The 26,933-nt window shown below is 40.2% G+C and overlaps 1 protein-coding gene, 1 long non-coding RNA gene and 1 other non-coding gene across 10 annotated transcripts in view; 1 reads left to right on the top strand and 2 right to left on the bottom strand.

Annotated features, from left to right (window-relative positions):
- Nucleotides 1-1,334: 1,334 nt before the first annotated feature.
- Nucleotides 1,335-14,012, bottom strand: EIF4G2 (eukaryotic translation initiation factor 4 gamma 2). Of its 3 annotated transcripts, none has more exons than XM_054200435.1 (22): nt 13,728-14,012; nt 11,638-11,702; nt 11,441-11,506; nt 10,878-11,003; nt 10,388-10,490; nt 8,878-9,009; nt 8,717-8,783; nt 8,482-8,633; nt 7,933-8,043; nt 7,260-7,343; nt 7,078-7,176; nt 6,694-6,835; nt 6,445-6,605; nt 5,903-6,016; nt 4,990-5,115; nt 4,737-4,841; nt 4,422-4,637; nt 3,851-4,109; nt 3,425-3,629; nt 2,745-2,956; nt 2,472-2,593; nt 1,335-2,162 (listed from the first exon to the last, which is right to left on the bottom strand). In XM_054200435.1, exons 1-22 carry the CDS (start codon nt 13,995-13,997, stop codon nt 2,097-2,099), a joined length of 3,003 nt encoding a protein of 1,000 aa, XP_054056410.1. In that variant the 5' UTR covers nt 13,998-14,012; the 3' UTR covers nt 1,335-2,096. The 3 variants fall into 3 exon arrangements, with proteins under 3 accessions (XP_054056410.1, XP_054056408.1, XP_054056409.1); XM_054200433.1 differs by lacking the exon at nt 13,728-14,012 and adding an exon at nt 12,509-12,982 and having other exon boundaries at nt 11,638-11,748; XM_054200434.1 differs by lacking the exons at nt 5,903-6,016; nt 13,728-14,012 and adding an exon at nt 12,509-12,982 and having other exon boundaries at nt 11,638-11,748.
- Nucleotides 5,701-5,861, bottom strand: LOC128909704 (small nucleolar RNA SNORD97). Its single transcript, XR_008466479.1, has one exon. It is a non-coding gene; the product is annotated as a small nucleolar RNA SNORD97 (small nucleolar RNA).
- Nucleotides 13,876-26,933, top strand: part of LOC128909149 (uncharacterized) — a 101,008-nt gene continuing 87,950 nt past the window's right edge. For 5 of the 6 annotated variants that reach the window (XR_008466257.1, XR_008466259.1, XR_008466256.1 and 2 more), the window contains exon 1: nt 13,876-14,169. This is a non-coding gene — a long non-coding RNA (uncharacterized LOC128909149). Of the gene's footprint in view, nt 14,206-26,933 lie in introns of all 6 variants that reach the window. The other variant, XR_008466258.1, reaches the window with a different exon arrangement.

Below are 26,933 nucleotides of genomic sequence, written 5' to 3'. Positions count from 1 at the left end.
ACTTGAGAAACATCTACCTGAGAATAGACGTGAAGTGACGGTAAACCCTGCAGCCTCTGTAGGTCTGGCATCAATATTATTCTACAGATAAGAAAAGAAACACTTCCATAAATTGAAGTTTGTTCTGCATCATGACAGGGTAGGCCACACCATTAAGAACGTTTTTGGCAGCCCTACCATGTCACTGCTTGCCACTGTTAGACAGAAGTTGCAGCTACATCAGAAGCTGCCAACCGGCTTGAGGTTGGGAGCTAAGTGTAGTCAGCGCTTTCCTTTCTCTCCTAATAGAATCCACAGAAGTATCCTGCTCTCCTGTTTACTGCCAGATATACCACATTTCTAAAATGCAGAGACAGTGTTTAAGCATCATGGAATTTTTGTTAGCAATTCCACAAGTTAAATGCCCGTTATGAACGTCATTTGGTTTACAGAAGCACAGTACCTTGATTTACCAGGCTGCACATCGTACAGCAAGATACTGAAGCATCTGAAGAAACTCACTGAGAGAATCAAACTTGCAAGTCTACAAGAGACCACCACTTCCAAGCGTAGGTTAGTAAGTTTGCCCTGCACAGCAAACTGCCAGCAAAACAAGAGCAGATGACCTGCTTCCCCAGTCATAGCACTTTAACATGCATAAATGCCAACTATCCTTCCTCCCCTTAAAACAAGCTGGGTTTTGACTTTTAATAGTTTTCTTGTGCTCCACTTTTTCATCTCCCAGGATGCAGAAAACAGTATGCAGTCTAAAGCTCTTCCAGCACTGGCCAAACCAACTTTCAGTCAAGGAGATGCTATTCTTCTGCCGTTTTAAGTACACCACCATGCAACAGTTAAAGTCTGAATTATCAACAAGGAAAAAAAAAATTTCACTAGGGACAAGGTTCTAGAAAGTAAGGTATGTTGAGTATTTAATAATGACATTTTAAGCCTGTACAATGCAACATAATTAACTTTTGTTGGATTTTTTTGCCAAATTGATTTGAGAGACAGGCAGCTCATAGTCAGCACCACTTGATTAAAAACATGCATGTGACCTGGGGAAAATTCAAAGTTAAAAAGCACATACTCACTGATAAAGCATACATTGGACCACAAGGCAAAGTCCTACCATTTCTTCAGCAGAATTTTTTAATTTTCCTCCTGTCACAGCAAATGTGTAGTGCCTAATCTTGTCTGTGACCTTATTTAGAAATAATTTGCATGTTAAGACAACTATTATAAATAGAATCTTAAGATGGTCCCAGGCTAAGTCAACTCCCACTGATGTTTCCTCCCATAAGTAAACTAGTTGTCAGTCAAAGCTTTTCTACTGGGAGACATTCAGAAACAAGTCAAGTATCACAATGTTTATTGATAGATACAAGTATATAAAATCAGGGCATGAACATGTCTTGATAAATTAAGTAGACTTAATTTCAGTACTATAATAGAGGGACCAATTCAAATTTCTCACCATGTCATGTTTCACACCCACAAAAAACACCTCTTCCAAAGGGCATTAAACCATCACTTCAGCTGATCAGTTTTTGTGCAAGTAAGCTGTTTCTTTTTAAGAGACTTGTGCACTTGCCCAGGCTCAAGGATATTAAAACCTAGCACATAAAGCCCATTACTAGAGGTAGAAATACAGGCAATATACTATTACGGCAACAACCATCGATTACAGTTAAGGATTCTCTGTAACAACCAAATGGATAATCAAATATTGCAACAACTCAAGTATTACACTGAGCAAAGTGCATTTCTACAGTATTCAGTGTTGCTATTCAGTTTTCTAACTTAAAAACAGCCTATGATAACTGGCAGCAAAGAAGACCCTTGCAACAGACTGCTTCTGCTCGAGAACTTATGATGTAATTATTGCATGCTGCTAATACACTGTTACCTAAACATTAAGGATACTCTAAAATATTTTTATTGTAGACTATTAAGACATACTACAAAAACCTTTTGCAGAGGATATCCTATTGACATACTTCTGCTTTAAATATTGTGAAACATTACAGCGGAATGAATTTTCGCAGTGGTTAGGTCAAATGCAGTTACATCATAGCAACAGTATGTTTGCACAATTTAAGGCTTTGGCTGGTTCTTTAGTCAGCTTCTTCTTCAGATTCTTCTTCTTCAGCAGTTTCCAGCCAGGTTAGCCATTGGTTTACCTGCAGTTACATAAAATTGGTTTAAGGCAGCAAGAATTATTTCCTGACTAGGTATTTCTACAAAACACTGTTTCCCTCCCCACCCCCAACTCATTTTAAAAATCTTTCAGCCACACATTGCACTACCACGTATGTCTCCAATAAAGAAAAAAAAATTTAGTCTATCTTGCCTTACTCCTTCCTGGTGAAATACACCATGAAGTTTCTAGATATTAATCAGTCTTAACCACTGTTTCAAAGTGCTCTCAAGCACTCCAGCGGAGCAGGGGTCACAAAAGACAAACTCTACTCTAATACTAGCAAGTTTACCTGGAATAAAGCTTTGCCTTTCCCTGGAAACTCTTGAGTAATATCTTCTTTCCATGCCAAGAAGGCTTCTTCTTCAATGATCTCCATGTCATAGAAATGGACAAAGAAGCGCAGTAACATGCCTATGGAAGTAAATTTAAACTTTGTTAGCTTCATAACCTTCCAAACAGCTTACCTGACTAAGAAATGTAGTGACAAGTCTGAAAGTCATACACAGGACAGATGCAAGCAAACACAAGTTTTAAGTTTTGGAGAGCATCTTGATGCACATACCTTTTGGGAAGTTATTGTTGTAGCAGTGCACCTGGAGTGCATATAAAGCACTCACTTGCAGATCAACATGGTCATGGAGGAACTTCTGCATTACTGGCTTGAAGGAAAGAAGCAGTTGTTTTTCCTGCTCTAGCTGCTCTTTCGATGGAGCAGATGAAGAATCCGATTCGTCACTAGGTGGGTTTACTTCACTAGAAATATACTGCAAGAAACTGGACAAAAAAAAAAGGTTTAAGTTCTGTAAACTAATAAACAGCTAGATTTCATATTCTGTAACAGTAAGATAAGTACTCTTCAAGTTCTGTTTGCTAGCTATTACTAAAAATACCCTCCCTCCTGCTTGTATTGGCAGTTAAGCAAATGCGCAGTGGGTTAGTATTGTGGTTGACTATGCACCACAAAAATCCTAATTTTGCTTCTGGCTCAAACATTTTAGGAAAAAGAATACACAGGTCTAGACTTCTCTTTCCCAAGCAAAAGCAACACTTCACGCTGATGCAAGCCTGTAGACTTGCTTTTGTTCTCAAATACAGCGGGTGTTTAATACAGGGGAGGTTCACTCAGAGCAGTTTATCTCCCTTGTATTCTGCACAGAGCTGCAAGTCAGCCTTTACAGAGTCAGTGACTTATTGGTAGCTAACAAAAACATGCGCCTAAACTACATCAAAATGGCATCTCACCTGGTCATCAATATATTCACAAATCCCTTATCTACATGAAGTTTGGGTGAAATGTTATCCTTAATCCACTTATAGATGGCTTGAGGGGATGGATCCGATTTTATTTGCTTTAACAGTTCCTTCTCCAGTTTCAGAAGTGGGAACAAGAAGCTAAGCCCCTTCCCTTCTAAGATCTCCAGCATGCGGTCCTTGTTCTGGTCAATTTCTGACAAGTAAATAAGAGAGACACACTTAAGTGCTGGTGCTAATCAAAGCCTACAATCAATGAATGGTTCATGGGTCTAACCCCCTCTTAAGAATCATGACAATTGATAGCATCAAAATAACCTTGTATGTTATTTTACTCTGGTGTAAAAAAAACTAAAAGAAAAAACATCTTGCACATACTAACATGAGGTGTCGTAAGAACTATGTGCTAACTCTTACCTGGTAACATTTTCTGCATATTCACTTTGCTTTGTTGGAACAATTCCGTTAGCCATTCACGATCTTGTAACTTAGCTAACTGTTGAAGGCAGAGCAGGAACAGAGGGAAATGGGTGCCACTTTCCAGTGGTTGAGCCAGCTCAGAAATGCTCACCAGTTCTGAAATAATGGCACGGGCTGCAAACTGCGCTAAGTAGGATTTCACCAATGGGATGTCCACCTCCAGTTTGGGGCACTGGTCCAATACGTTCAGGAATGCCTAAGAAACAGTAAACGCAAGTTGAAATTCTGAAGTAATTTTTTTGTTGTCGTGTACAGCAATACTCTAACTACATAGAAGCCTCACACTTCTTTTCTGCACTGAGTAACTTGCTGAGAGGTTCCCCATTTCCAGTTACTGAAATCCTGTACCTACACTTTTTCCTTTCATCACTTATATCCCTCACAAGTTTGTATGTTATTTTTACCTCCTCAGATCAACAGGCCTTAAAAGTTGCACACTGCCTTTATGCAAGCTAAACATCATGAACAGCCAAGCAGCAAGGACTATGAGCCTATCAGACTGCAGTACCTGCATGAAGTTGTCACTTGTGGCTATTCCCTCCTGCTTGAGTAAGCTGATCAAAGTACTTGCTTTCTCTTTGTCTTCATCTGATCTATCTAGGGATTGAATGATTACTTTGCTCAACATCTCAGGAATGAAGTGTTTTGGAGCTCTCATTTCTCTCACAGTATTGACAGCATCATTAGCGTTTCCATTGTTCAGATACTCAGTCACAACAGCTTCCTAGAGGAAAAAATGAGTAAGAATCTAGAGTTAAACAAGCATTTGTTTTTGAAGAGCATGTACCAGGCTTCAGAAAGCACCATTAAATGCTTAACTTACAGTTTGTTTAAGTAGCTCTTCTTTAGAAGGAGGTGGTTTCTTGGTGGTCTTTGCAGGCTTTTCTTGTATAAGCGGTGGATTTGTTTTAAGACCAAGTTGAGGAGGCTGAAAAAGACAGTATTGGGATTTGTTTCTTTGCATCTATATACATTTATATCAAGTTTAAGAACACTAAATACGTACAAAGGCAGATGACAGTCAAATTAGGTTTTCACATATTATTTTTGTATATTTTCTTCATTTTTATGTTTACCTGTCCCAAAGGTGGTGTCTGAGTGCGTGGTGGTTGAGCACTGGGAGGAATCATAGTTATCTGGGGCTGAAGCTTTGGCACTTGGTTTTTATTCATTAGGAAAGACTGAGCAGGTCTCAGGCTAATCTGTAAACAGATCAAGTCAGAAAAAAACTCAAACTGTTTCCAAGTATTCTGACCAAGAACACACAAGGACTCACACCAACTGATCCCACTGAAGCATGACTTTTCTGTTTTTACAATGTTAACACTCAAATACAGATTAAACCACATGTGTACTCAAATTCCCCCAAAAGCACGACTCAATGAATCACAGCTTGCTGCAAGTTACTGATATTTAGTTCCACTGGTTATCAAGATCTGGAATTGCTCCTTTTAGATGCAGTATGTTAAAGACCCAAGAAGATACTTTGCATGTTTGCTGATTTATTTTATGGCCAAGATAAAACTCTACCAATTGCTCAGAAATCAGGATACAAGCCTGGTTAACACTCAAAATAACAATGCTGTTTTCCTTTGCATTTAACGTTTTGCCTATTAGCCACTTCTAAAAAAAAAAAATTTAGCCTGGTCCAGCACTTCAGGGTTTCTCAAGTTCAGGATTTTCTGAAGTTTTCAGTAAATGTATTGTTATCAATATGATGCATGGGAACTGATGTCAGAGTAGTGTTCTTGGGGAGGCGTGGGGGAAGGAAGGGACACCCCAAGAAATTGCCCTCATATCTCATTCTTGCTCATAGGACGCTGGATACCCTAAGGAAAGTGAGGGGTAAGGTGAAAGAGGAAGGGACAAAGGAGGAGGAGGAGGAGAAGGAGAAAGAGTTCCAGCATTAGTCCTCATAATAACGCGTCTTGCTATAATCATTGGGCAATATTTAGAATAGGCTTTAAGTAATGTAGGCATGTAATGTACCTCATCTGCATTAAGCTGTCCTTTCTTAGAAAACCGAGGTGGCATATCCTTCGACTGTCCTTGTTGCTGGGATAAGAGTCCCTGATTCTGGTTATGGTAGAGCTGGCTTTGCCCCTATTTCAGAAAGGGAGATATAGAGAAAGAAGTGCAGATGATGGAGTGGCGTACATCATATGGTAAGTAGTACCAGAGGGACCAGAGGAACAAAGATTCTATTTGCCAGGAAGGGAGAAAGAAGGAGCAGGGGTGGTGGGAGAGTAGCATCTATCCCTAAAAACAGGGCTATCTTTTAAATAAAACACACCATTCTGACCCACCAAAGCCACATGCACCTTTTCTTGCAGTAAAAAAAAAAAAGTGTATTCCTTGCATCTCTTGCACAATTTAAAAAGTGGTTTAGAATTTTTGTATCAGCTGAGCATCAGTTCTTATCAGATCAGATCAAGTCTTTTAACATAAGCAGACTACAATCCATAACATACGCATCTGTAGAAGGGCTTCTAAACATGCTGAAGTCGCCCTGTGAACAACATCTTCCTTACCTGACTTTTCAGAAAAGATTTGCCTAGTTCTCCAAACTGGGATTGAGCAGAAGGCATGAGGTGACCCCCATGGCCATTGAAAAGTTGGTTTGAACGATGGCGTCCCATGGTGGGTGAAAATCTATCCTGAATAACCCCTGGACCAGTACCAATTCCGCTACCTGCGTTAAGGAGACAAAAGACAATTTTAGTTCTTGTTGAATACAGTACAGCCACAGTCACTGCATCAGCCTTGCTGTTTCAGCGTACCTGGCATTTGTCCAAACATATCAGCAAGCCCTCCGAGTGGGTCCCTGTCAAGTTTCATCCTGGGTGGCATAAACGGTCCCTCCAGAAAGAAGTCGCTTCTCATCCCTTGAGACATAGGAGCAGGAATAAAAACTCCCAGATCCTTTAAAACAGGAATTATAATTTTGGTCAGTTGGGAATAATAGTCCCTGGAAGAGTCAAGTTTTTAGCCCTGAACTACAGAAGTCCAACTGATTTTAACCTGTAACCCCATATAGCCACACACTAAGAACCACTCGTAAGTGCACAGCATTAGGTTTTGTGATGTGGAGTAAATAGCACTAACGATTCACGTTAAAACTCTTAAGCAAAAGCCCAGCCCAAGACTTCACATGCAACACTTACTTTTACTGCATCTTGACGGATTTGATTGATAGTCTTTGGTCCATTGTCAAGAAAAGCTTTGCGAGGAACCCAGTTGTGTTCTCTCAACTCCACAGTATCCTTGGAACATAATGAATTATTAGGAAAACATTCAAGACAACTTTGCGAGACAAAGGAAGCGGTAAGACATTTTATCATCATACCTGCAGCAGGAAACGAATCCTTGCTGGCAATTCCTTACTTGACATCAAGGAGCGCATACGGGCAAAGTACTGATCCATTAAGGACTGGGGGAACAAAAGTGGTATTACAAGTGAGGGCTAATTTTATCAGCATCTTGAGTATCTTTTCAGGAAAGGTGACCATGTTCATGACATCTAAGATCGAGTAATAGAACAGACTGCCCCTTCCTGCCATCTCAGTCTCCTTGACAGCAGCAGAGCTTAAGGAAAGCTAATGCATCCAAGACACAGATGAAAACCTGCCAAAATTCTCATTACCCTGACACCATTTCAAGTCTACATTCAGAACTCCTAAGTCAAGGTCCAAAACATATCTGTTGTATCACTCAGTTGTGGTCAGAACAGTTCCTGACCACACCTTTTCAAGCATCAGTTAAAGAAACATTCTTACTTTTATGACTTCCCAATGACCCTACCTGCATTCTGGAAAGACATGTAAAATCATTTAAAGAACTGGCTCCTTTTGCTATTAAGGGATTTAATGCAGGAGCAGTTGTTGTCACTCTTGTTCTCAAAGTCAGACCTCAGTTTTGTACTTGTGAATAGAACATTGAATACAGAAGGTTTGGGCAATTTAAGTCTTAGCCATAGAATTAAACTAGTTGACTAATGACTGCAGTGGATATGCACATACCTTGGCTTTTGCATGGTCTAATCTAGGTCCCACTGTCCTCATTATCTGACAGAGGCACTCCAAATCCTCCCCCATATCTTTGAGTTGGACTCTCTTCTTCTTTTCCAAAAGCTGAAATATTAAAGGGGAATTGGGCATTTCAATATATTATAAGTGATATTAGTAAGTGACAACTTTGTACACAGGGACATGCAGAAACATTTCATCTTGTTCTGAAGACAAGCGGACTTGAAAATTAGGTTTTAAGAATTGCTAATTGAAATACTTATTACTCATAAGCTCATGTACTTTGAAGTACCTGTGGTACTTCTGTCTAGGCCAAACTACATCTTCACTTGGGTAACAATTCCCATGGCTTTGAATCAAGCCAGTTTTACTTTTTAATCACACCAGAAGACTGTTTATTTCAAACAGCAGGGGGTAGATAATTGACAGAAACATTTTTGTGGTATTTTATGTTCCAAGATTCCCAAAGCAGCAAACACATTTTCATTTTTTAGTTTAGAAGTCCTATTTTGCTCTTAGCCCCCACCCAATCTGAATACTCACTGTTTTGATGCACTTATGAAGGATAGATTCATGAATAAGATCAAGCTTGCCAAGTTCTCCAATGAATTTGATGTTCCCCAGCATCTTGATCTTGGCAATGGCTCTCTGTTCCTCCTCCTCAGGGAGGAGGGGACCATCATGCTTATCATAGACTGGAAAACAAAGAAGCCAGTTTAACAAGGCTGTAGAAAAAGAAGATAAATAAATTGTGTATTAAAAAGGTTTTAAAGCTTACTATCAACATTTCTGGTTCGGTTCTCAAATTCATCTTGAAGTTTAGATATTAAGAGGCGTCTGAATGTCTAAGAAAAGAGAAGAAAGAAAACAATTAAGCAAATCAGTGCAACTATACATACTAGCAAAATTTACATTCCAGATCAAGAGATATACACTCACTGTGCTTTGCTTCTGTCCTGGATGACTCTCTGCTGATGGGCCATCAAAGTTGGGTGCATCTTCTGCCAGTCGCAGACATAGTTGAGCATACAGTGAGCTATACTTGGGCTCTTCAAGGGCTTTGTCTACGATCTAAATAAATTTAGAGTAAGGATGCACTCTTTATTAGGGAAGTTAGTTGCAAGAGACACAATGGAATATCATCACTCTTATGTGATCTAGGAACATCTATTTTCCACTATTTCATCAGACATACAGAAATAATGGATATTGTTTTTACATTGGTCTTAATGCTGAAGCAAAGGAAAAAAGCTATTCTATGGAATCATAGAATTGTCTAGGTTGAAAGGGACCATTAACCTAAAACTGCCAAAACGACCGCTATATCATGTCCCTAAGCACCATGTCTACCCATCTTTTAAAAATACTTCCAAGGATGGCAGTACCCCATCTTGCTCTAAGTGCCTTTCACGTAGTTCTAGAGAGTGATAAGGTCTCCCTTCAGCCTCCTCTTCTACAGGCTAAACAACTGCAGTTCCCTCATCCACAACTGCAGTTCCCTCATCCACAACTGCAGTTCCCTCATCCACAACTGCAGTTCCCTCATCCACAACTGCAGTTCCCTCATCCACAACTGCAGTTCCCTCATCCACAACTGCAGTTCCCTCATCCACAACTGCAGTTCCCTCATCCACAACTGCAGTTCCCTCATCCACAACTGCAGTTCCCTCATCCACTCATCCTAAGACTTGCTCTCCAAACCCCTCACACCAGCTTTGTTGCCCTTTGCTGGACACGCTCCAGCACCTCAATGCCTCTCCTGTAGCGAGAGGCCTAAAACTGGATACAGCACTCGAGGTGTGGCCTCACCAGTGCCAAGTACAGAGCGATGATTACTTCCCTAGCCCTACTGGCAACACTATTACTGATACAGGCCAGGATGCTGTTGGCCACCTGGGCACGTTGCTGGCTCCTATTCAGCCAGCTGTTGACCAATACCCCCAGGTCCTTTTCTGCCAGGCAGCTTTCCAGCCATCCTATGCTACCGAAAAGCTTCTGTAATCCTTAGCCAACGAATAGGACAAATCTGAAGTTCATCATCAGAACATCAAAGTTAGTATCACCGATCTGATCTCAGATTGAACAAAGTGACATAGTTAAATTGGTGCAACAAGAGGTCACCTGTGGTGTATTCTCCAAGATCATTAGGCTTCTTCATCAGGAAAACAGGAACAGGAGGGTCAGAGAAGCAGGACTGCTAACTAGCATCTTTGATTATTAAAGAAAACGAACAAAAGACCCCCCTGTTCATGCCTACGAATTCTTGAAGACTTCTAGAACAGGAAGTTAGAGCACTAACTCTACTTCAGAGCAGGAATGGTATTTCTGCATGTTTGAATTATCAAATACCACATTAGCCACATTACTTCTGTATCCCATCAAAACCAGCCAGTATCTTTATTTTTAACATGCAAGAAAACTGTAGCTAAAAGAAATACAGCCAGCTTACCAGCAGTATGACCCCTTTTAGGATGAGCTTAGATTCTACACCCACATTGAGGAGCTCAAGGCATAGCTTGTCAAACTTTTCAGGAGTAAGCTTATTTAGTATGCTAAAGAGAAAGAAACAACAATAAAAATCCAGATTACAGATATTACAAGCAAGCTACAAGTAGTTTTAGACCAAGTTTACCTTTATTTCTTAAGACTATTAAAGAAAAATCGAAAAATGCAATCTTCCATTCAACTGTTTTTTGAGAGATCTTTATAATTTTAAGCATTATTGAAAAAACAAATCCTCTCAAGAATTACTTCAAGTTTTTGCTGCTGCTGGTATTATCAGTTTCTGCCTCCCTCTCTCCAAAGGGTACTGCATGCTGACACCCACCATCCCCCGAACTCAAGACCCACATGTCTTCCTTTCCTCCAGCCCATTTATTAGAGATGTATATTGCTAAAAAAAACAGTAAAGAAAGAAAACAATCTTAAAAAGAACTTACCCTCTTACTTTCCTGAAGATTGCATCATGTCGTTCTTTGTCGTTTGCGGAGTCGTCATCTCGTCTAGTGCTTCGTGAAGGAATCCATTTCTGAGCGTTTTGCCCTGGGGTTTTCCCCAGGAACTCGCTGTAAAAATTTTAATATGATTGTTAAACAGAAACAATTAATTTCAAGAACTGCCCTTTTAACCTTCCAGTATTGCCTTACTTAGGCTAATTCTGTTACTAGCTTTAAGAGCATGCACCTACCCCTACCAACACTGCAACATCTGTTGTATAGTAAAGTATTCATTCACTCAGCAATAATGAAAAAGGACACCCAAGAAAACCCTCTGGACCTTTTAAGTGAAATGCACGAAAAAGTCTGTGCACCTCCTATCACTTATGACACGCTTTCAAGAGATTATATTCTATCCTGCCACAGACTAGAAGACGTTAAAGTGTCATGAAGTCAATAAACATTTCTTGTGCAACTTCAAAGATACTCTATTTTCAACTCAGTATTCACCATCAAGCATTCTCTGCCTTTAAAATCATGTCAAATCGAAGAGCAAGATGACATACCTGTTGCTGGCAGTCTTGGGATAGTGCTGAGGTGCACCCCTACCACCTCCTCCGCCTGAAGAAGCACTGTTAAAAACAACCATGTAATCTTGTGTGAGTTCAAAATCCAAATGCTTTCAATTACATGTCATTTTTTAAGTTCTCCTCAAAGGACAGTTTCCACTGCTAAGTGTTCACCAAACAAAAAGCACTGGTACCTGAAACGAGAAGCACCCCCTTCTGCAATCGCACTCTCCACTTTGGCGGCTTGACAACGAAGAATCTTCAAAAGAATAAAATTAAATTGACGGGGTGGGGAAAAACAAAACCTAGAAAGACAAATTAAGTATTCATATTATAGTTGTTATACTGTCAGCCATAGTATCTAACTTATAATAAACGCACAAATGTTTGTTAGGAGAAAGGAAACCTTCAAACACTAAACTTCATAAAAGCTAAGAAAACTCTTACTTATATACAATACTCGGGATACCCACAGAAAGGCAAGTTTCATCATTACAACCATGGGGTGAGAAAGGACAGATAAGAGAATCATGCACTGAGAAAGTAAGAGCCTCGAATTTACCATGTCAACCCCCCAAAAACACTTGTAGAAAAAAAAAAAGGGTTTTTTTTCTGCTAGTACAGCATAATTAAATAAATCCTTTACTGATACACTTTACAAACTATGATTAATTATGTCAAGACAAAGTAGTCAAGTTTCAAACTGGGATGTAACAAACCACAAAACACACACTTAACATAGTTAGAGGGATGTACTCTACATCCAAGTCTAAATGGCCAATTAAGCTATTTAATAATGGGGAAAAAAAATATCGCCCCTCCACACTTCAAATTTTAACTTGCAAGACAGCAGCAGGAAGAAAGTTTTCACTGCACTGCTCACGTAGCAGAAAGCTAGTCGCGGGGGCAGAAATGCTTGGGGAGTATGTTAAAAAACACCAACCACACCAACCACCCACACAGGCATTTTAAGGCTCCATCACAGATTTGCTCCGAGACATTACAGTACCGAGTACAGAGTCACCTCCTCGGAAAGCCGGCCTGAGAAAGCCCAACAGAACGCACCCTGGCGGGGCGAAGGCGACGGCTGTTACCCCCGCGCCCCGGCGGATCCTCCGCACCCCGCCGGCGCCAGCGCGGACACGAGGAAGGGCTCCCAACATGGCGGCCGCCGCCGCCGAACAAAAGGGCTGCGGGAGCGGGAGGGGCGCCCCCCGCAGGAGGCAGTCGCTACCCTGCCGCATGGAGCTGGCGGCTCCGGCCGCACCGAGCCGCCTCCCCTTCCCCCACCGGGCGCCGCCCGTTTCCAGGCTCAGGCGCCGCCAGGAGCCCGGCCGGCTCTTTGTTCTCTGCGAGGGAGACGAGCGGGTTCCGCTCCTTCGCCGCCGGCGGAAAACGGCGCCCTCCGCCCCGGAGGAGGTCGGTAATCTCCCCATCACCACCCCCGCTCGAGCGGCGCCTCTCGCCACCGAAGCCTGAGCGGGAAACACGGGCGAGGCGAGGTTGCTGCCGACAGAGACGGCTTCTCAGCAGTCCGGTCCCCTTTCCACGAGGAACAGTCAGGAGAGTAAAAAACAATAAAAAAAACAAACCAAAAAATCCTCTCGCCACCGACTCTCGAGAACAAACAACTTCCCCCTCACCGCTCCCTAACAATGCGGATCCTGCAAATCCTAAGACCGCAGCCCGGTACGCGTACTAGAGGCGACTCCCCGCCAAGGGCAAACCTCCGGGGCAGCCGGGGCCCTCAGAGACCGCGTCTGGAGACGAGGATCCTGCAGCCGGTCTGATCTCCCTGAAGGGCAGAGCTAAGAACCGTCACCCCTCGACCCCATCTCTCTCGCTGTAAATGTGTGTCTCTAACCTCAAACGCTTCTGCTCAGGTTCCCCTCCCCGCCTAGCGGGGGCTGCCGATCTCCTCTACCCCTTCGCTTAGCATCCGCAGTGATCCGAAAGCAGACAGGAGAACCGGCCATCGACCCGAGCCGCCATTTTGTGCGGAAGACAGCGAGAAGAAGCCGACGAGAAAATGGCGGCCGCTTCGGGCAGCCGCCATTTTAAGCGGCGGCCGCAGCAGTACCCGCTCCTTCCCGGCCCCAGATCACCATCCCGCCAATCCCGCGTTTCTCACCTTCCCTAAGGCCTTGTCAGCTTCCCCGGGTCCCGGCGGCTACCAAGGGCAGGGGAAAAGGCAAGAGAAGGGGGGGGAGGGGAAGGGAGCCGGGGACCGGGGCTGGGGGGGGGAAGGGGGGAGCGCGCGAGACAGGGCGAGCCTCCGAGTCACCACAGCCGGAGCAGCCACGGTCCAACGCGTCCCTCCGCCACCTCCATAGAGAGCCGACCCACTGCCGCGTCTAAGGCGCACTGAGCCAGCCCCACTAACTTTATTACCCCTCACGCAACCTACCCCACCTCCCTTCGTCAGCCGCCAATCGCCGCAGAGGGCTCCGCCCGTCTTGCCAATCACAAGCGAGAAAGGGGGTGGCCTCAACGGCGAAGTGGGCGGAGGAGGGAGGAAGTTTGGTTGAACTGTGCCATCGCCGCAGTGCAGCATCGGTATTCGCGAAAGCCGTTACGCCACATGGTTGGCGGTAGTGCTGAGGAGGGAAAGGAAACTTGCGCAAGTGGCGTACTCGGTTAATGGCGGCGGCTTGGCTGCCTCCCTCCTCCGCTGTGTGCTCCTGTGCTTCAACCACCACAGAGCATCACTTCTAGAGGCCTAGAGTGTGAGTTACAGTTGATTCTGTCACGTTCACAGAAAGGTAGTTTAATATATGTATTCTCGTAAGTTTTCTTTGGCTTGGTTTTGTGTTCTTTTTTTTTTAATTATTTAATAAATTTATTTAAGCCTAGGTTTCCCTTCAGTCAGACCACGTTTCAATTTTTGTTGAGGTAAAAAATCAGCTGATTATGGACTGTAGTCCTGAGCTTGCAATCAGATCTGAAGGAGGAGACTTGCCATTTGAGCTCCAAGAGCCTTGTCTGTATGGATCCAGTTTCAGGATTGCTTTCTGGGTTTGGAAACTATTTCTATTGCAGCATGTGCTTTTAGCTATTAACTGGCTTGTCCGTGGCAGGGCGTCCTGCAGGCGATCCATGGACAACCAGGAGTCCTGAGAGACATTTTAATGTATTTAGCATGCTAAGCACACAGCTGGTAGGGTTTTCTTGCTGCTGCTCAGTTAAACAAAACAAAGATGGCCAGGCTTTGAGCTGTAGGTGGAAGTTTGAGTCATGAGAGACTTACCAGTGTGAGGCTTTATCCTGTAACAGTCGGGTCACAGTCCCAGATTGTCACTGAGGTAGCAGCTACTTGGACGTTCCAAAGATTCGAAGTTATTTGCCTGAGATGGGGCAGAACAGAAAACAAGAGCTAAATAAACCTGACAACAAACTCCACAAACATCCACATCTGCTTTGTTCACACATACGCCTTCCACTTTCGGTTTGTATGACTCACCCTTCAGATGACTGGGAGAAAGCGATACATGTAACAACTCTTGAACCGTATAGACGGCAAGTCCAAACAAATGATATTGCAGAACTTCCAGTTTCACAGAGCCAACCTCATTCCTAATGCTTTCAACACAGTGTGCTGCCATGTCCCAAGGGTTATATAAGGCCTAAAGGGTGCCGTCACACAGGAGTTCTTGTGTCGCATCTTATCTGGGATGAAGTTTGTTCAAGACAGCTTTCCCCATCTCATACCCATAAGCCTTAAGGACAGTTTACCTATCAGACTGTGTTTCGGAAAATCTTGAATAAACTACCTGAAAGTAAGTTTTGAGCACACACGTGTTGCATAAGGGTGAGCGTAACTGTGACAAATACTTGTCATACCAGAATTTTTATATAATGACAATTCCCTGCATTTATCAATATTCATATTACTGCAAGAGCTTGGACCTCACATGTGAATCTGCAAAAACAGATTTCTGTGCAGAACTCTCTTGAAACCAATGGAATCCAGTTTGAAAGAAGGAGTCAATGGGCAGAGAAGCAACAGCAAAGCCAACAAGATTTAAAACAGTATTAAACCCACTTAATATTATTGAAATAAACATTCTCAGAGTAAAAAGGGTAATAAAAATGCTTGCAAATCTTAAAAACTGAAGTGAAAGCAAAGATTTTGTTTTGCATTGAATGACAGAAGATTCTCATGCAGTGTTTCCAGCATAAGCATTCCAACACTGTTTAGGGCAGAGACCGCACAAGTGAAAATTAAGTAGAATTTATCTTTTTTTTTTGGGGGGGGGGGGCATGGGGTTGGGAAGGAAGCGGAGAAGAGAATGGGAAACCTGCAAAACATGGTGGGTATATATTGACAGACTAAAGTATCACCCTTTTTGTTTATTTTAAAAGATACTATAAAATACTTATTACCATAACAACAGAAAAAAAATCCAACATTTAGTTGGTAAGAGAATAGCAGCAAATGATCATTGTTTTCTTAAAACTGTGATTGGTTTTGGGGGACTCAGTCCTGCATTATATTAAGACCAGCAGGATATATGCTATTCCGTAGCTCACACTGATTTTGGCAGGTGGGAACCTAAGAAGTTACTGCGCTTGGCTGCTCATAGCTTTCTCTCACATCTGTGCCACACTTTGTCAGCCTCATAGACCAGCTGCACTAGTACAATTGATGAAGGCAATGAACTGTAGTACAGAGGACAAAAAAGACTGTGAAATGCCTTCTATTTTATACATCTCACCTACTCCTTAAATTCCATAAACTAATGTGGAAGACACCATTATTCATGTCTGAGAATGTATCGGCCCAATTGTTTATATCATTATTCAGCAACAAATTTGCCTAAAGATTTTTTTTTCTATTTGTCCCCTTGACTTCACCAAAAAAAAATAATAATCAGCAAATGGAATTTAATAGCTATCAGTTTCAGTATCACCTTGCACTCATCAGTCACCTTACTGCATTGTCCAGACTCCCTCTCTCCCCGCTTTGTATTTTCCCCCCTCTCTCTCTTCCACTTGCCCTGAACACCAGTGATGCTTTAATTCAAATAGGCTGTTTTACAACTGACATAGTGGTAGTTCTGGATTTGTTTCTGCAAGTCTGAACTTGCAGAATCTATGCATAATTCCAATTTGAGTGCACTGCCACTGGAGGAGAAGGGTTGTCTGTAAAGTGTCATGAGGAACCTGCTGTGTTGCAGACTGTGGCACAGAAACAGGAGCTGCTGGCACAGATGCAGCATCTGGCTGAGAGGAATACCTCTTGCTGCACATATGGCATAGCTCAGAGCCTGGACTGGCTGCTGTCGTCTACCAAAACAACCCACAAAATGTGGGAAAGGAGCTATGCAGAACTGTGAGTTTTTCCCTTACTATTGCCAAGCTGGGATCACCGTGACTTACCCTGTGTAGTAGGTTGCACTGCAGTGATTACAGAGCTGAGCCCTGCTGGGTGGAGATTCCAGACAGAGTGCTGATGACAGGGTAGCCGTAGCAGTGTGGTACTATACCATCTCCAGTAAATACTGCATCTCATCACTGTACTGGTTGTGGATCTGGCTAGGTTGGGTTTTATGCAGAGTGGCCCATTAAAGTTATAAAGACATGCATATAATATGAACAAAAACATCCGTGTAGAAAATTACTGCAGAGTAAGTAATTCACTGAAAATTCACACCCTAGTTTACTCCATGCTAATTTCTCCAGCATAATCACCTCCTGCACCTTCTTAGTTTCCAATCGTTTTTTTTTTGCCTGCCTTTTCAAGTGAGCCTCATTTTTCTCCAGAGCCATGTATATATAGTTGCTGACCCACCCCATGAACGAAGCAGCTGGCACAAACATTTAAGCAAATGTACTCATACTGTTTATCCTGTGATAGAAGCCTGTCTCAAGGAGATCTGTACTATAAAAAAGGGGCCTGGGGGAAAAAATCCCCGACAAAACCCAAACACCTATATTTTTCATTTAAACATTTTTTTGGCACTTCTACTGAAGCAGAACGCTCTTACTGTCAAACTCATTTTTGCTGTGCAGATGCACTATTATAAGAATTGTTTGCATTGTCTTTTGGAAAAATGCGCTAATATATTGGTTATGTGCTTAATGTGTAAAATATAGCATGGATGGTGTGAAAGCATTGCAGAAAGCTTTGTGATTTTTATCTACAGGATATTAATTGGCAGAATATATATTGGTATTAAACTTCTGAATATCTGTAGAGATGACTTTTAGTGAGGCTGATTTAACAGTCCTCACTGAGGCAAGAGCATTCCAACCCTTCTAAACAGTGGTGGGCTTCTAATCACCTGGGAGGTCACTTCTCTTTTCCCTTTCTTTGGAAAATTCTTTGCAGTAGATTTCAGTGAGTCTTACATCTAATAAACCCAATGATTTTGCTTTCATCCAGTTGTCTTCTGAAATGCTGTTCCCTATACCTTAGCTCAGCTCCTGGATTTCCTGCTGCTCAGAACCAGTCCTTTGTACTTTTTTGAGATATATTTAAAAAAATAATTAATAATTTCCTTATTCTCTATTTAAGACCCTGAAGACTTGCTAGATTCTTAAGTATAACAATTAGTCTGGCAGTTACAATTGCATAGGACTATTACAGTCGTTCTTTGTCAGAAATATGGGAGGTATTTGGGGTGTGACTTTATCGTTATCCAGTGAAAACTGCCTAGAATACTCAAGTGTCAGAGATACTGATACTTAATCAGGGAATATTTATACAGACAACTAAGGAAAGTGAGGCAGTGCCCATAACAGTACAGCTTGCTTTGCTTTCAGAGTCCTGTTTAGAACAGTGAATATTTTTAGCTGATATAATTGTACTAATGCATAATCATCATAACTTTCAAAGAGGAGGATTGCATGTGTATTCCCAGAATGGTTTAAGAAAAAAAACAAACAACCAAACCCCAAACCCAACAGTGATTCTTTTCTCAGCAGGTCTAGTTCAATGAAAGCTGTAAGCTGCAAAATTTTTACGTTGTCTAGTCTTCTAAAATGACAGATTTGTTCATATTCTTTAGCATCAGCAGAGTGAGTGTGCAGTACTGCAGTGTTCTGTTTCTGACATTGGTTAGCACCAGCTTTACAATAAAGTAAGAAAGCTTTAAAATTTATCATTTTCATTATTTGCCAAGAGAAGAGCTTTTCTTTTTCCCAACCAGTGCCAGTTCATGTTTGAATTACCTTGAAGCATGTCTATAATTTATAATTTTTATAGTTACTAGTATTTCAATTTTTATATGTTAATGTCTAATTTTGACAGCTTTTAGGCCTCTCCAATATCATGTCTTAGTGAGTTCTGTGGTTCAATTGTATGGTGTTTAAGAAGTAATAATCCTGTATCAGTTTTAAAATGTATTGGCTTGATTCCATTGTAACCTGCCTGTTTAAGAGGTTTTGTGGCAGTCATCTTCTATATGAAATACTTACCATATTCATAAACACCTACTGGAACTGAACATTAATTACAGTTGATTGAGTTGGAAGAGCATTAGAATATCCTATAGCTGCATTGCATTACTCTTATATTTATAAAAATATATTATTGATGAACTCATAAGCATGGATAGGAAATTACTTACTATTATTAAAGTGCTGCGTCACAATAGGAATACAGCACAAAACATTTACATACTTTTAGCTGCTTGTAGAAAAGGGCTTTTGTTGGATGTAGTAGCGTGTCTTCTTACAATTTAAGATAATATTCCCATATAATAGTTATCAATGGTTGCTGTTAATACAGTTTCTATTAATGGCAAAGGATAGCATTAATACTCTGTTAGGTTTCTGTAAGACCAGATTTTCTGTTGTTTAGGGATCAAAGATCCACTTGAGCTATAAAAAGGGTGAGGAAAAGCTACTTAGCATTTTCAGTCATCAAGAGAAAGCAAAAATACAGGGAAATCAGGCAAATAGTTATAAATCCAGGTTAACCTTTTGGAAGTCGGTGAAGTCCTCCTGTTTTCCCTTGTTAACTGACTGAAAAGTTCAAAACCTTTCCTTAATATAAAAAGATGATTACTTGTATGTATGAGCATGTTATTACAAACCTGTATTTTTAAATAGGTTTAAGAACATTAGACCATTACATTACAATAAACAGCATTTCCATTGTTTGACCTATGGTTCCCTTTATTAAATCCACTCTGCTTACAGTGTGTTAAAATAGTTTTGCATTTCTGTAGAGTATTTTTATATTGGCATTCTTTATTCCTTAATCCATTTAAAGCAAGTGCAGCTTCTCATTGAAATTATGTGATTTTTTCCTATTTTAGTGAAATTAGTTTGGTTTCTAAAGAAATTGCATAAAGGAGACTTTTTCCCATTTGTACCTAATTGTTGCTTATACCTACTTTGGACAGAGAGATGGGAGAAGAGAACCAAACCCACTATCAGAATATGACCTAAATCAGGCCAAACATCTGAAGACTCTCAGATGGTAAAAAAAAAAAAAGCTGGATCTGACTCTGAAGCTAGCTTTTATTAGCCAGTGGGTATTTCTGGCCCCATGTGGCATGATTTTGTCTAACAGTAGAACTTAAGCAGGTCCAGAGGAGGGCCACAGAAATGCTCAGAGGGCTGGCGCACCTCTCCTGTGAGGACAGGCTGAGAGAGTTGGGGTTGTTCAGCCTGGAGAAGAGAAGGCTCCAGGGAGACCTTATAGCCCCTTCCAGTACTTAAAGGCGACTTATAAGAAAGATGGGTACAGACTTTTTAGCAGGGCCTGCAGCGATAGGCCAAGGGGTAATGGTTTTAAACGAAAAGAGGGTAGATTCAGACTAGATATAAGTAAGAAATGTTTTACCATGAGGGTGGTGAAATACTGGAACAGGTTGCCCGGAGCCCATCCCTGGAAACATTCAAGGTCAGGTTGGGCAGGGCTCTGAGCAACCTGATCTAGTTGAAGATGTCAATTGAAGATGCAGCTCATTGCAGGGGAGTTGGACTAGATGACCTTTAAAGGTCCCTTCCAACCCAAACTATTCTATGATACTATGAAAATGTTACATGCGTTCTGTGGACTGAAAATATTTAATTCTCTGGGGCAATACAAGCCATTTCAGCACCATGGAATTATTTCCCATTAGCCAGCTTCATATGTTTAGTGACTTTAGGAAATGAATAATCATTATCAAAAGGTAAAAAGGACTTCAGAGATATACTTGAATAACATGATCCCAATTCTCTGGATTCTCTCTTGTGCAATTTTGAGTAAGAATGGAAGGTCTGAAGAGAAAAGAATATGAAAATTTAGTTCTTTTGCAAGTTCTGAGCTAGTATGGCCTTGCCACCTGGCAACAGTCTCACATGCAGCTGTGGGAATAGCAGGAGTTGCTATTTTATGGTTGGTGAGCAATCTCAGGAAAAGTTACAAGGTGAATGGGGGGTGAGGGTAAGCTGTATGTATGCTTATTGTAAATACCTGTAATCAAAAGAATATCCAACTGGGACATTTTTTCCTGGATTTCCTTGGTAAAAAGGAAGTGGTTTTGTTTCTATTTTTGGGGGGTTGGTGTGTTTTTGGTTGTTTTGTTTGTTTGTTTGTTGGGTTTGGTTTTTGTTGTTGTTTTTTAAATGAAAGAATACAAGTAAGCATAAATTCATAATTGGTAGTTATTCTGGTTACTATAAATGGATTACTGAAATGATTTTAATTTTGCAAGGCTTACAGGCTTAGCATTTGCATGCTGTGTGTCCAAAATGGAAGTCCCATGAATCCAAGTTAACACATCTCCCTACAGACACGTGCTTGTTTCAGATGGAAATAGCTGGATCCCTAGATTGAGATGATATTGGGTTGAAGTACAAATTTTTCTAGAGATTAAGTTCCTAGGTAATTTCTGGTTTCAGCATTGTTTAGATACTGTGAGAGATGAGCCTGCTGGGATCAAAGTATTTAAAAGAGTGACATAAAAAAACCTCTTCAGCTAATCAAAAGCCCTTATTCTTTCCATAGACTTATAGTACTGTATTTTTTGCAAGTGGAACTCCATTTAGGCCCTAAACAAACACAAAAGGACATAGCCTTGTAACTACTGACTTAATGGTAGTTTTAGTAGAGATTAATTTGACTCAGCATTTTATCCATATTGTATATTTTATTGACTCATTTATTGAGTGCAGCAGCTCTCAGAGAATTAGCTGAGAGAAGAGGTATAGGGTGCTCGCTTCAAATATACTAACTCTGATTTTCCTCTAGCTCCATTAGAAAAAAAACAGGTTTATTACTGTTGTTTCCTAAATAACATTGGTGGAAAAGCTTAAGAAAAATAGGAGTCAGTAATTTAAGTTTAAAGCCTGTTCTATTTAAAGGAGCCAGTTTAGTTTGTTCACCTTTGCAGATTAGAAGCTACAGTAGAAAACTTCAGTAAGAGCTCAGCTTCTTACTCCTCTAAGGGGCTAAAGTACCTAGAGAAGCCAAAACATATACAAATTATGTCAAAACTATTCCTGCCAATGGGTATTTCCATCCTCACTTAGCTTGGTAAAAGCTTTCTGGTGTTCCTTATGCTTGTCCTTCTCTTCCTTGGTCCTGATTTTCCTAAGTAATAATACATTTTTAGCCAGCTTCCCATTCATCTCGCTTCCAGCAACTACATTGTAAATATACTCACATTACGTCTTTTAGCCAAACAGGTACAGAATTGTGATAGCACTGTGGCAAATAGAAAAAGTACAAGTCTGGGGGTGTGTCAGCAGGAGAACACTCTGGAAGATGAGTCCAAATGCACAGAGTTTATGAATTAATGGAAATTAGAACTTGGATACTTTCAGCCAGGTATCTTAAATTGAATTATTAAATCACTAAGTAAATTAAAAAACCAAACAGTTAAACCAAATTAATTTTGAGCAATAAGAATGTCTGATTAGAAATACAGCACAGTTTAATAAAAAGATAAGCCACAGAGAAAAGTTCAAGTAAAGCAGTTCACCTCATATGGGTAAATAAGGACTAAAGCTTCTACCTTTAAAGTGGAGTAAAACAATAGCAATATTCAGCGAGTATTTATAAAACTCTTTTCCTTTTTCAGTACTCTAAGCTACGTTTTCCAATTTCACTTTTCATGTCAATCAGAACCCATACGGAATTGATTTCAAATAGAATATGTACAGACAAAAAATATGCTTATTTTGGTAACACTAACGCTTCCAAAAGGGACAACAAATGGTACATTGCTCCTGCACAAATATTAGTGACATAGGCTATGGTGTATGTACTAAAACTGGAAAAAAGATCATTTGTGCTGTATTTAGCAGGGACTTCATTTTTGTTCTGTCTTTTTTTTGTTTTACCTGACTTACATTTTCCTCATAAACAAAAGATACGGCTTCCTCATTTTCATATTTTTGCCCTTCAATTAACAGTAGAAGCATAATGTACATTTGTTTCTTTAACAACAGATTTGGGCAGCATCCATGGATACCATTAATTTCTTCAACGTAAGCATTATTTTCCAGAAAACAGATACTGAAGTTTAGTAGGCAACAGGTGTAGTTACATCAGTTGACTAAAATGAGGAAGAACTAGTACAAACCTAGATTATATTAGGGGTAGGAGATTATCTATTGTCCTACCTGTAATCAACCAAGATTATACTCTTCCTGTTTAACACACAACTGTATCTACAGATAACACATTGCCAAGAGGGTCGCTCACAGAAGTTACTTGCTTTAAGAAGACTACACTTAAAGGGTCTGATGATTGCTTTGCACTCTGTGCATTGCTAGCAGCAGTACAACGTGAAGAGTCAAGGCAAAGAAAGATGCCAAGAACAGTTATACTCCATTTGAATTGACTGGAGGTGAACTTTGGGTGCTAACTGTTTTTTGTGTTGGCAAACGTTGCAAAGCAATAGAAGCCAAGTTATAGAAGACAGATTTTATCTGTAACAAGCTTTATCCTGCCCAAATTGTATCATAACTACTACAAAAACATCAGATAGATAGAATATAGACAAAAAAGCCCAACCCACCAGGGCATGTACTCTACCTTCTAGCAGCTGGTGTTTCAAATACTTCTTCTGAAGTTCTTTCTCTACTCTTACCAAAGTTCCATAGACCTTCTAAAGGTTTGAGTGTTATCTTACCTAGATCAGGGCAGCCTCTTTACCCTACCTTCAGCACCTGTGTGAAAGCAGAACAGGAATTTTAACTCTATACTTGCTGGAGATTGTTGACACTTCTGAATGGAAATAAGAACAAAAAGTCTTTTAAAAGAACTCGTAATTCATGTTCAGGTCCAGTGACTGCCCAGATCTGCAGAAGTTCTGAGTAAGATACAGCATTTGAAGATCTGATATGTGTGTTGCCGATATATTAAACTCATTAGTGACTTCCTCCTCTTTCCACAAATCTTTGCAGGACAGATGGGTTTCACAAGTTATGAGTCTTTATCAAGATCAAGGATATTTCAACAGAAAACACATCCTAGTCAGTATGGCAAAATTTAATCAGTAAATTATTGCTCCTTTATTCAGTCAATTATTGAGCCTTTATTCAAACTGCTATTACATTGATTTACATGCTTAAGGCAGAAAGAATCTCAAAGAAGACTTAAGGCTTCTTAAAAAAAAATTTAGAACATCACCATGTTATTCATGTTTTCAGATGTAAATTCATATCAAGTATATTATATATTTATCATAGCTGATTAATCTTAATACCTCTTTTTTCCCCCCCACAATACCTGTAAATATTATTGAGAAGTATTCATTGTTTTCTTTGTGGTTTAGCCAGCTACCAAGAAAAAGCGAAACACTTCAGTATTTATAGCTAGGCTAGCAAGGTTTCAGAATCAGTGAACCTCAGGATTTAAAAGAAGCTTTTGCAGCTAGAAACTTTACTGGAAAGTAAACAAACAAAACTGATGTCAGAAATCCTCCTCGTCAGTCTTGCTAGAGCTGTTCTTAAAAGGGTTGGCACTGATGTTTCAAACCGTCGGTTCTTTTACAAGATGCAGAGTTGTCACTTCTGCTGTCCTCGCTCAGAATTGCTGAGCTCTTGAAGGGAAATCACTACTAATGCAACTAGGTCTGCCTGGAAAAAAGAGAACTGAGAATGCTGTTGGCCTCCTTTTGATGTCAGTTGATGATCTGGCCTCATATGATGCCATCTTCTCTGGATGGTGTTATAACCTATTACAGATAACAACTAATTAACTGCAATCTAGAAGATTATGGTGAGACTACTATAATATTGATTCTTGCTATCATGGACTGTTTTTTAAGAGGGAGAATTCAAAGGGATTCGCTTGAAGGACAACATCTTGCCTCACAGGCGGGATATGCCTGAGGTGTGCCTGGCTAAGAGAACAACAAACACAGAAAGTGGGATGGATATTTCCTCCTTACAGTGACGGAGTACAACACTTGCTTTATCTCAATTTTAAGTATGGGTGCTTAGACAGGGAATGTAAATCTCCAAAGCTTTGCTTGCACCAAAAGGTCTTTTTTGTTATTCAGTTGCAGGATTTATGCAGGCCTTATAATTACTAATTTTTGAAAGGAATTTTAGAAATAGACAATGAAAGCAAAGGAAGAAAATAAGACTGCCTAAAGCAGTGTACACCATACTGCCATCTAATTGAAGAAAGAGTAGCATTACTGCCTTGATTATGATACTGTGAGTAGAATTTATGGTGCATTTAGCTTGATAACCCTTGCTATTAGGCCAGGCGCAAAAATATTTTGGGCTACATATCTGTGTAACTTATGTTTTATTATCAAATTTAATTGCTAAGACAGTTTCTTGGCTACTTGCTGGTGTATAATTTAGATAAAAAGATAAAAAAGAGTAGTCACACTTCATACACAGGGTGTATAAATACTCACCAGAGCATCTCCTTTTGATATTCTCCACACTGGAGTAACCATAAGTAACCTGGATCTTGGCTGGGAACACGAGGTATTTTCCTTTCTTGTGCAGTGTGATGTGTTGGAAAATGTCAAATGCAGAATAACCTGGTACAGTCACAATGCACCAAGTAAGACACATTGTCTTGTGCGTTGGCAACATAGTTCTGTTTGCAAGCAGTAAGTATTCTAAGTAAATATGTTCATAAATACCAGTTCCTTTCAATTCATCTTACAAATTAGACATGATCTTTGCTGTGCAATTAGCAGCAGATATTTGAATATTGTTTAAGACAATAGTGACATGGAAATATGGAAGTGGGGTAGACAGTGTACTACTTTCAGAATGGAATTAAGAGTTCAAACATAGTATGTTACATTTCTCGTGACTTGTCAAAAGGGATCAAAATAAAATGGAGTGAAGAACAGAGCTCAAATTACAGGTGCACGTGACTGAAATTAATAGCTCAAGCTATTATTTCTTATGACATAAGGAAAAAAAGTAAAAGTTGGATTCTGTACTTACTTATAATATCAGAATAGATGCAAAGATGACCACATTGCCCCGGATGAGGAAACTAATTACTTCTGCCTTGGAGGTTTCTATCCAATTTTTTCTTTTTCGGAAACTCTCTGAAATCACTGTTTATACCACAGAATGTGTATGAAACTTGTGAGAATCAACAAGTGATCAGAGCCAACTCTGTGTCCCTATTGCCTCTACAGTTTTTTTCCAATGAGATTATGATTTTTTATGCTGACCAGATGGTTTTCCTCAGTGCCAGATTATTGTGGGGATCTGTGAGAGAGATGGGTAGAGAAGGCTGACTGCACATTTTTGTACAGTCTCAAAATGTATAGACAGACCTAAGAGCAATGCTTTTCATCCCAGACCATCTATTCTTTATTGACAGATATCTGTAAACAGCAAGTATTTTCTGAGGGATGTGTGCAAATAATTACTATTGTCTCTTAGCTTTTTTTGGCATATAGGTGATAGGAGCATAGGTCATCAATTATTAGAAATCTGTAAATGACTATTATACAGAAAGCCCTGTATTAAAACATCCAATCAATTTGCATCTTGGTCAATTAACATGGGATGAATTACTTACCATTATTCATATGTCAAAATTTTCACTTGCCTGTCCTTCATTTTTATCTGCTTTTGCTTTTCTAGACATTTGTGTAGTTTCTATCACTATAGTGTCTGAACAACGTAGAAAAATCAGTAATGTAAATTCCTGTTTTATTAAGACCTTTCATGTAGTAAATACAATTTATGACCCGTTTAAGGGTGTTTCACACTGCTATAACAAAGACAAAGAAGCCACAGTACAAGACCAAATAAAGATGTAGTTAATTAGTCTGTGTAGCAGTCTCTGCAATGGGGGAATGAAGATTAAGAAATAAAGGCATTGTCTTCATGGAAAAATGAGTGCTGTTTAAGTACAAAGTTATGGGCTATTCTGTACAAATGTACATTATGGACAGTGAAAGGGTATTTTCATGCCAAAGTGCAAAGCTGTACACAGTATCTCAAACTACCCCTGAATTAAATTAGGGAACGTGTGAGAAGCAGGATATATATGACTAGATGGAAGACATGCTGCTTCTGATACTGCATCTTTATTTTTGTAAAGCACTGC

Source organism: Rissa tridactyla, chromosome 4 (assembly GCF_028500815.1).
Source record: "Rissa tridactyla isolate bRisTri1 chromosome 4, bRisTri1.patW.cur.20221130, whole genome shotgun sequence".
In the NCBI taxonomy this organism is placed as follows: domain Eukaryota; kingdom Metazoa; phylum Chordata; class Aves; order Charadriiformes; family Laridae; genus Rissa; species Rissa tridactyla.
The sequence above is the reverse complement of the archived record's forward strand: the minus strand, read 5'-3'. Positions and strand labels throughout refer to the sequence as shown.

Excerpts from the sequence above, each read along its gene's own strand:
- EIF4G2 (XM_054200433.1), bottom strand. The coding sequence starts at position 12,879 with ATGGGGAGATTACCGACCTCCTCCGGGGCGGAGGGCGCCGTTTTCCGC. Across the intron at positions 5,116-5,902 it reads GACAGCTTAATGCAGATGAG|ATTAGCCTGAGACCTGCTCA; the intron begins GTACATTACATG and ends ATCTGTTTACAG. Across the intron at positions 4,110-4,421 it reads CAAGTGACAACTTCATGCAG|GCATTCCTGAACGTATTGGA; the intron begins GTACTGCAGTCT and ends ACTGTTTCTTAG.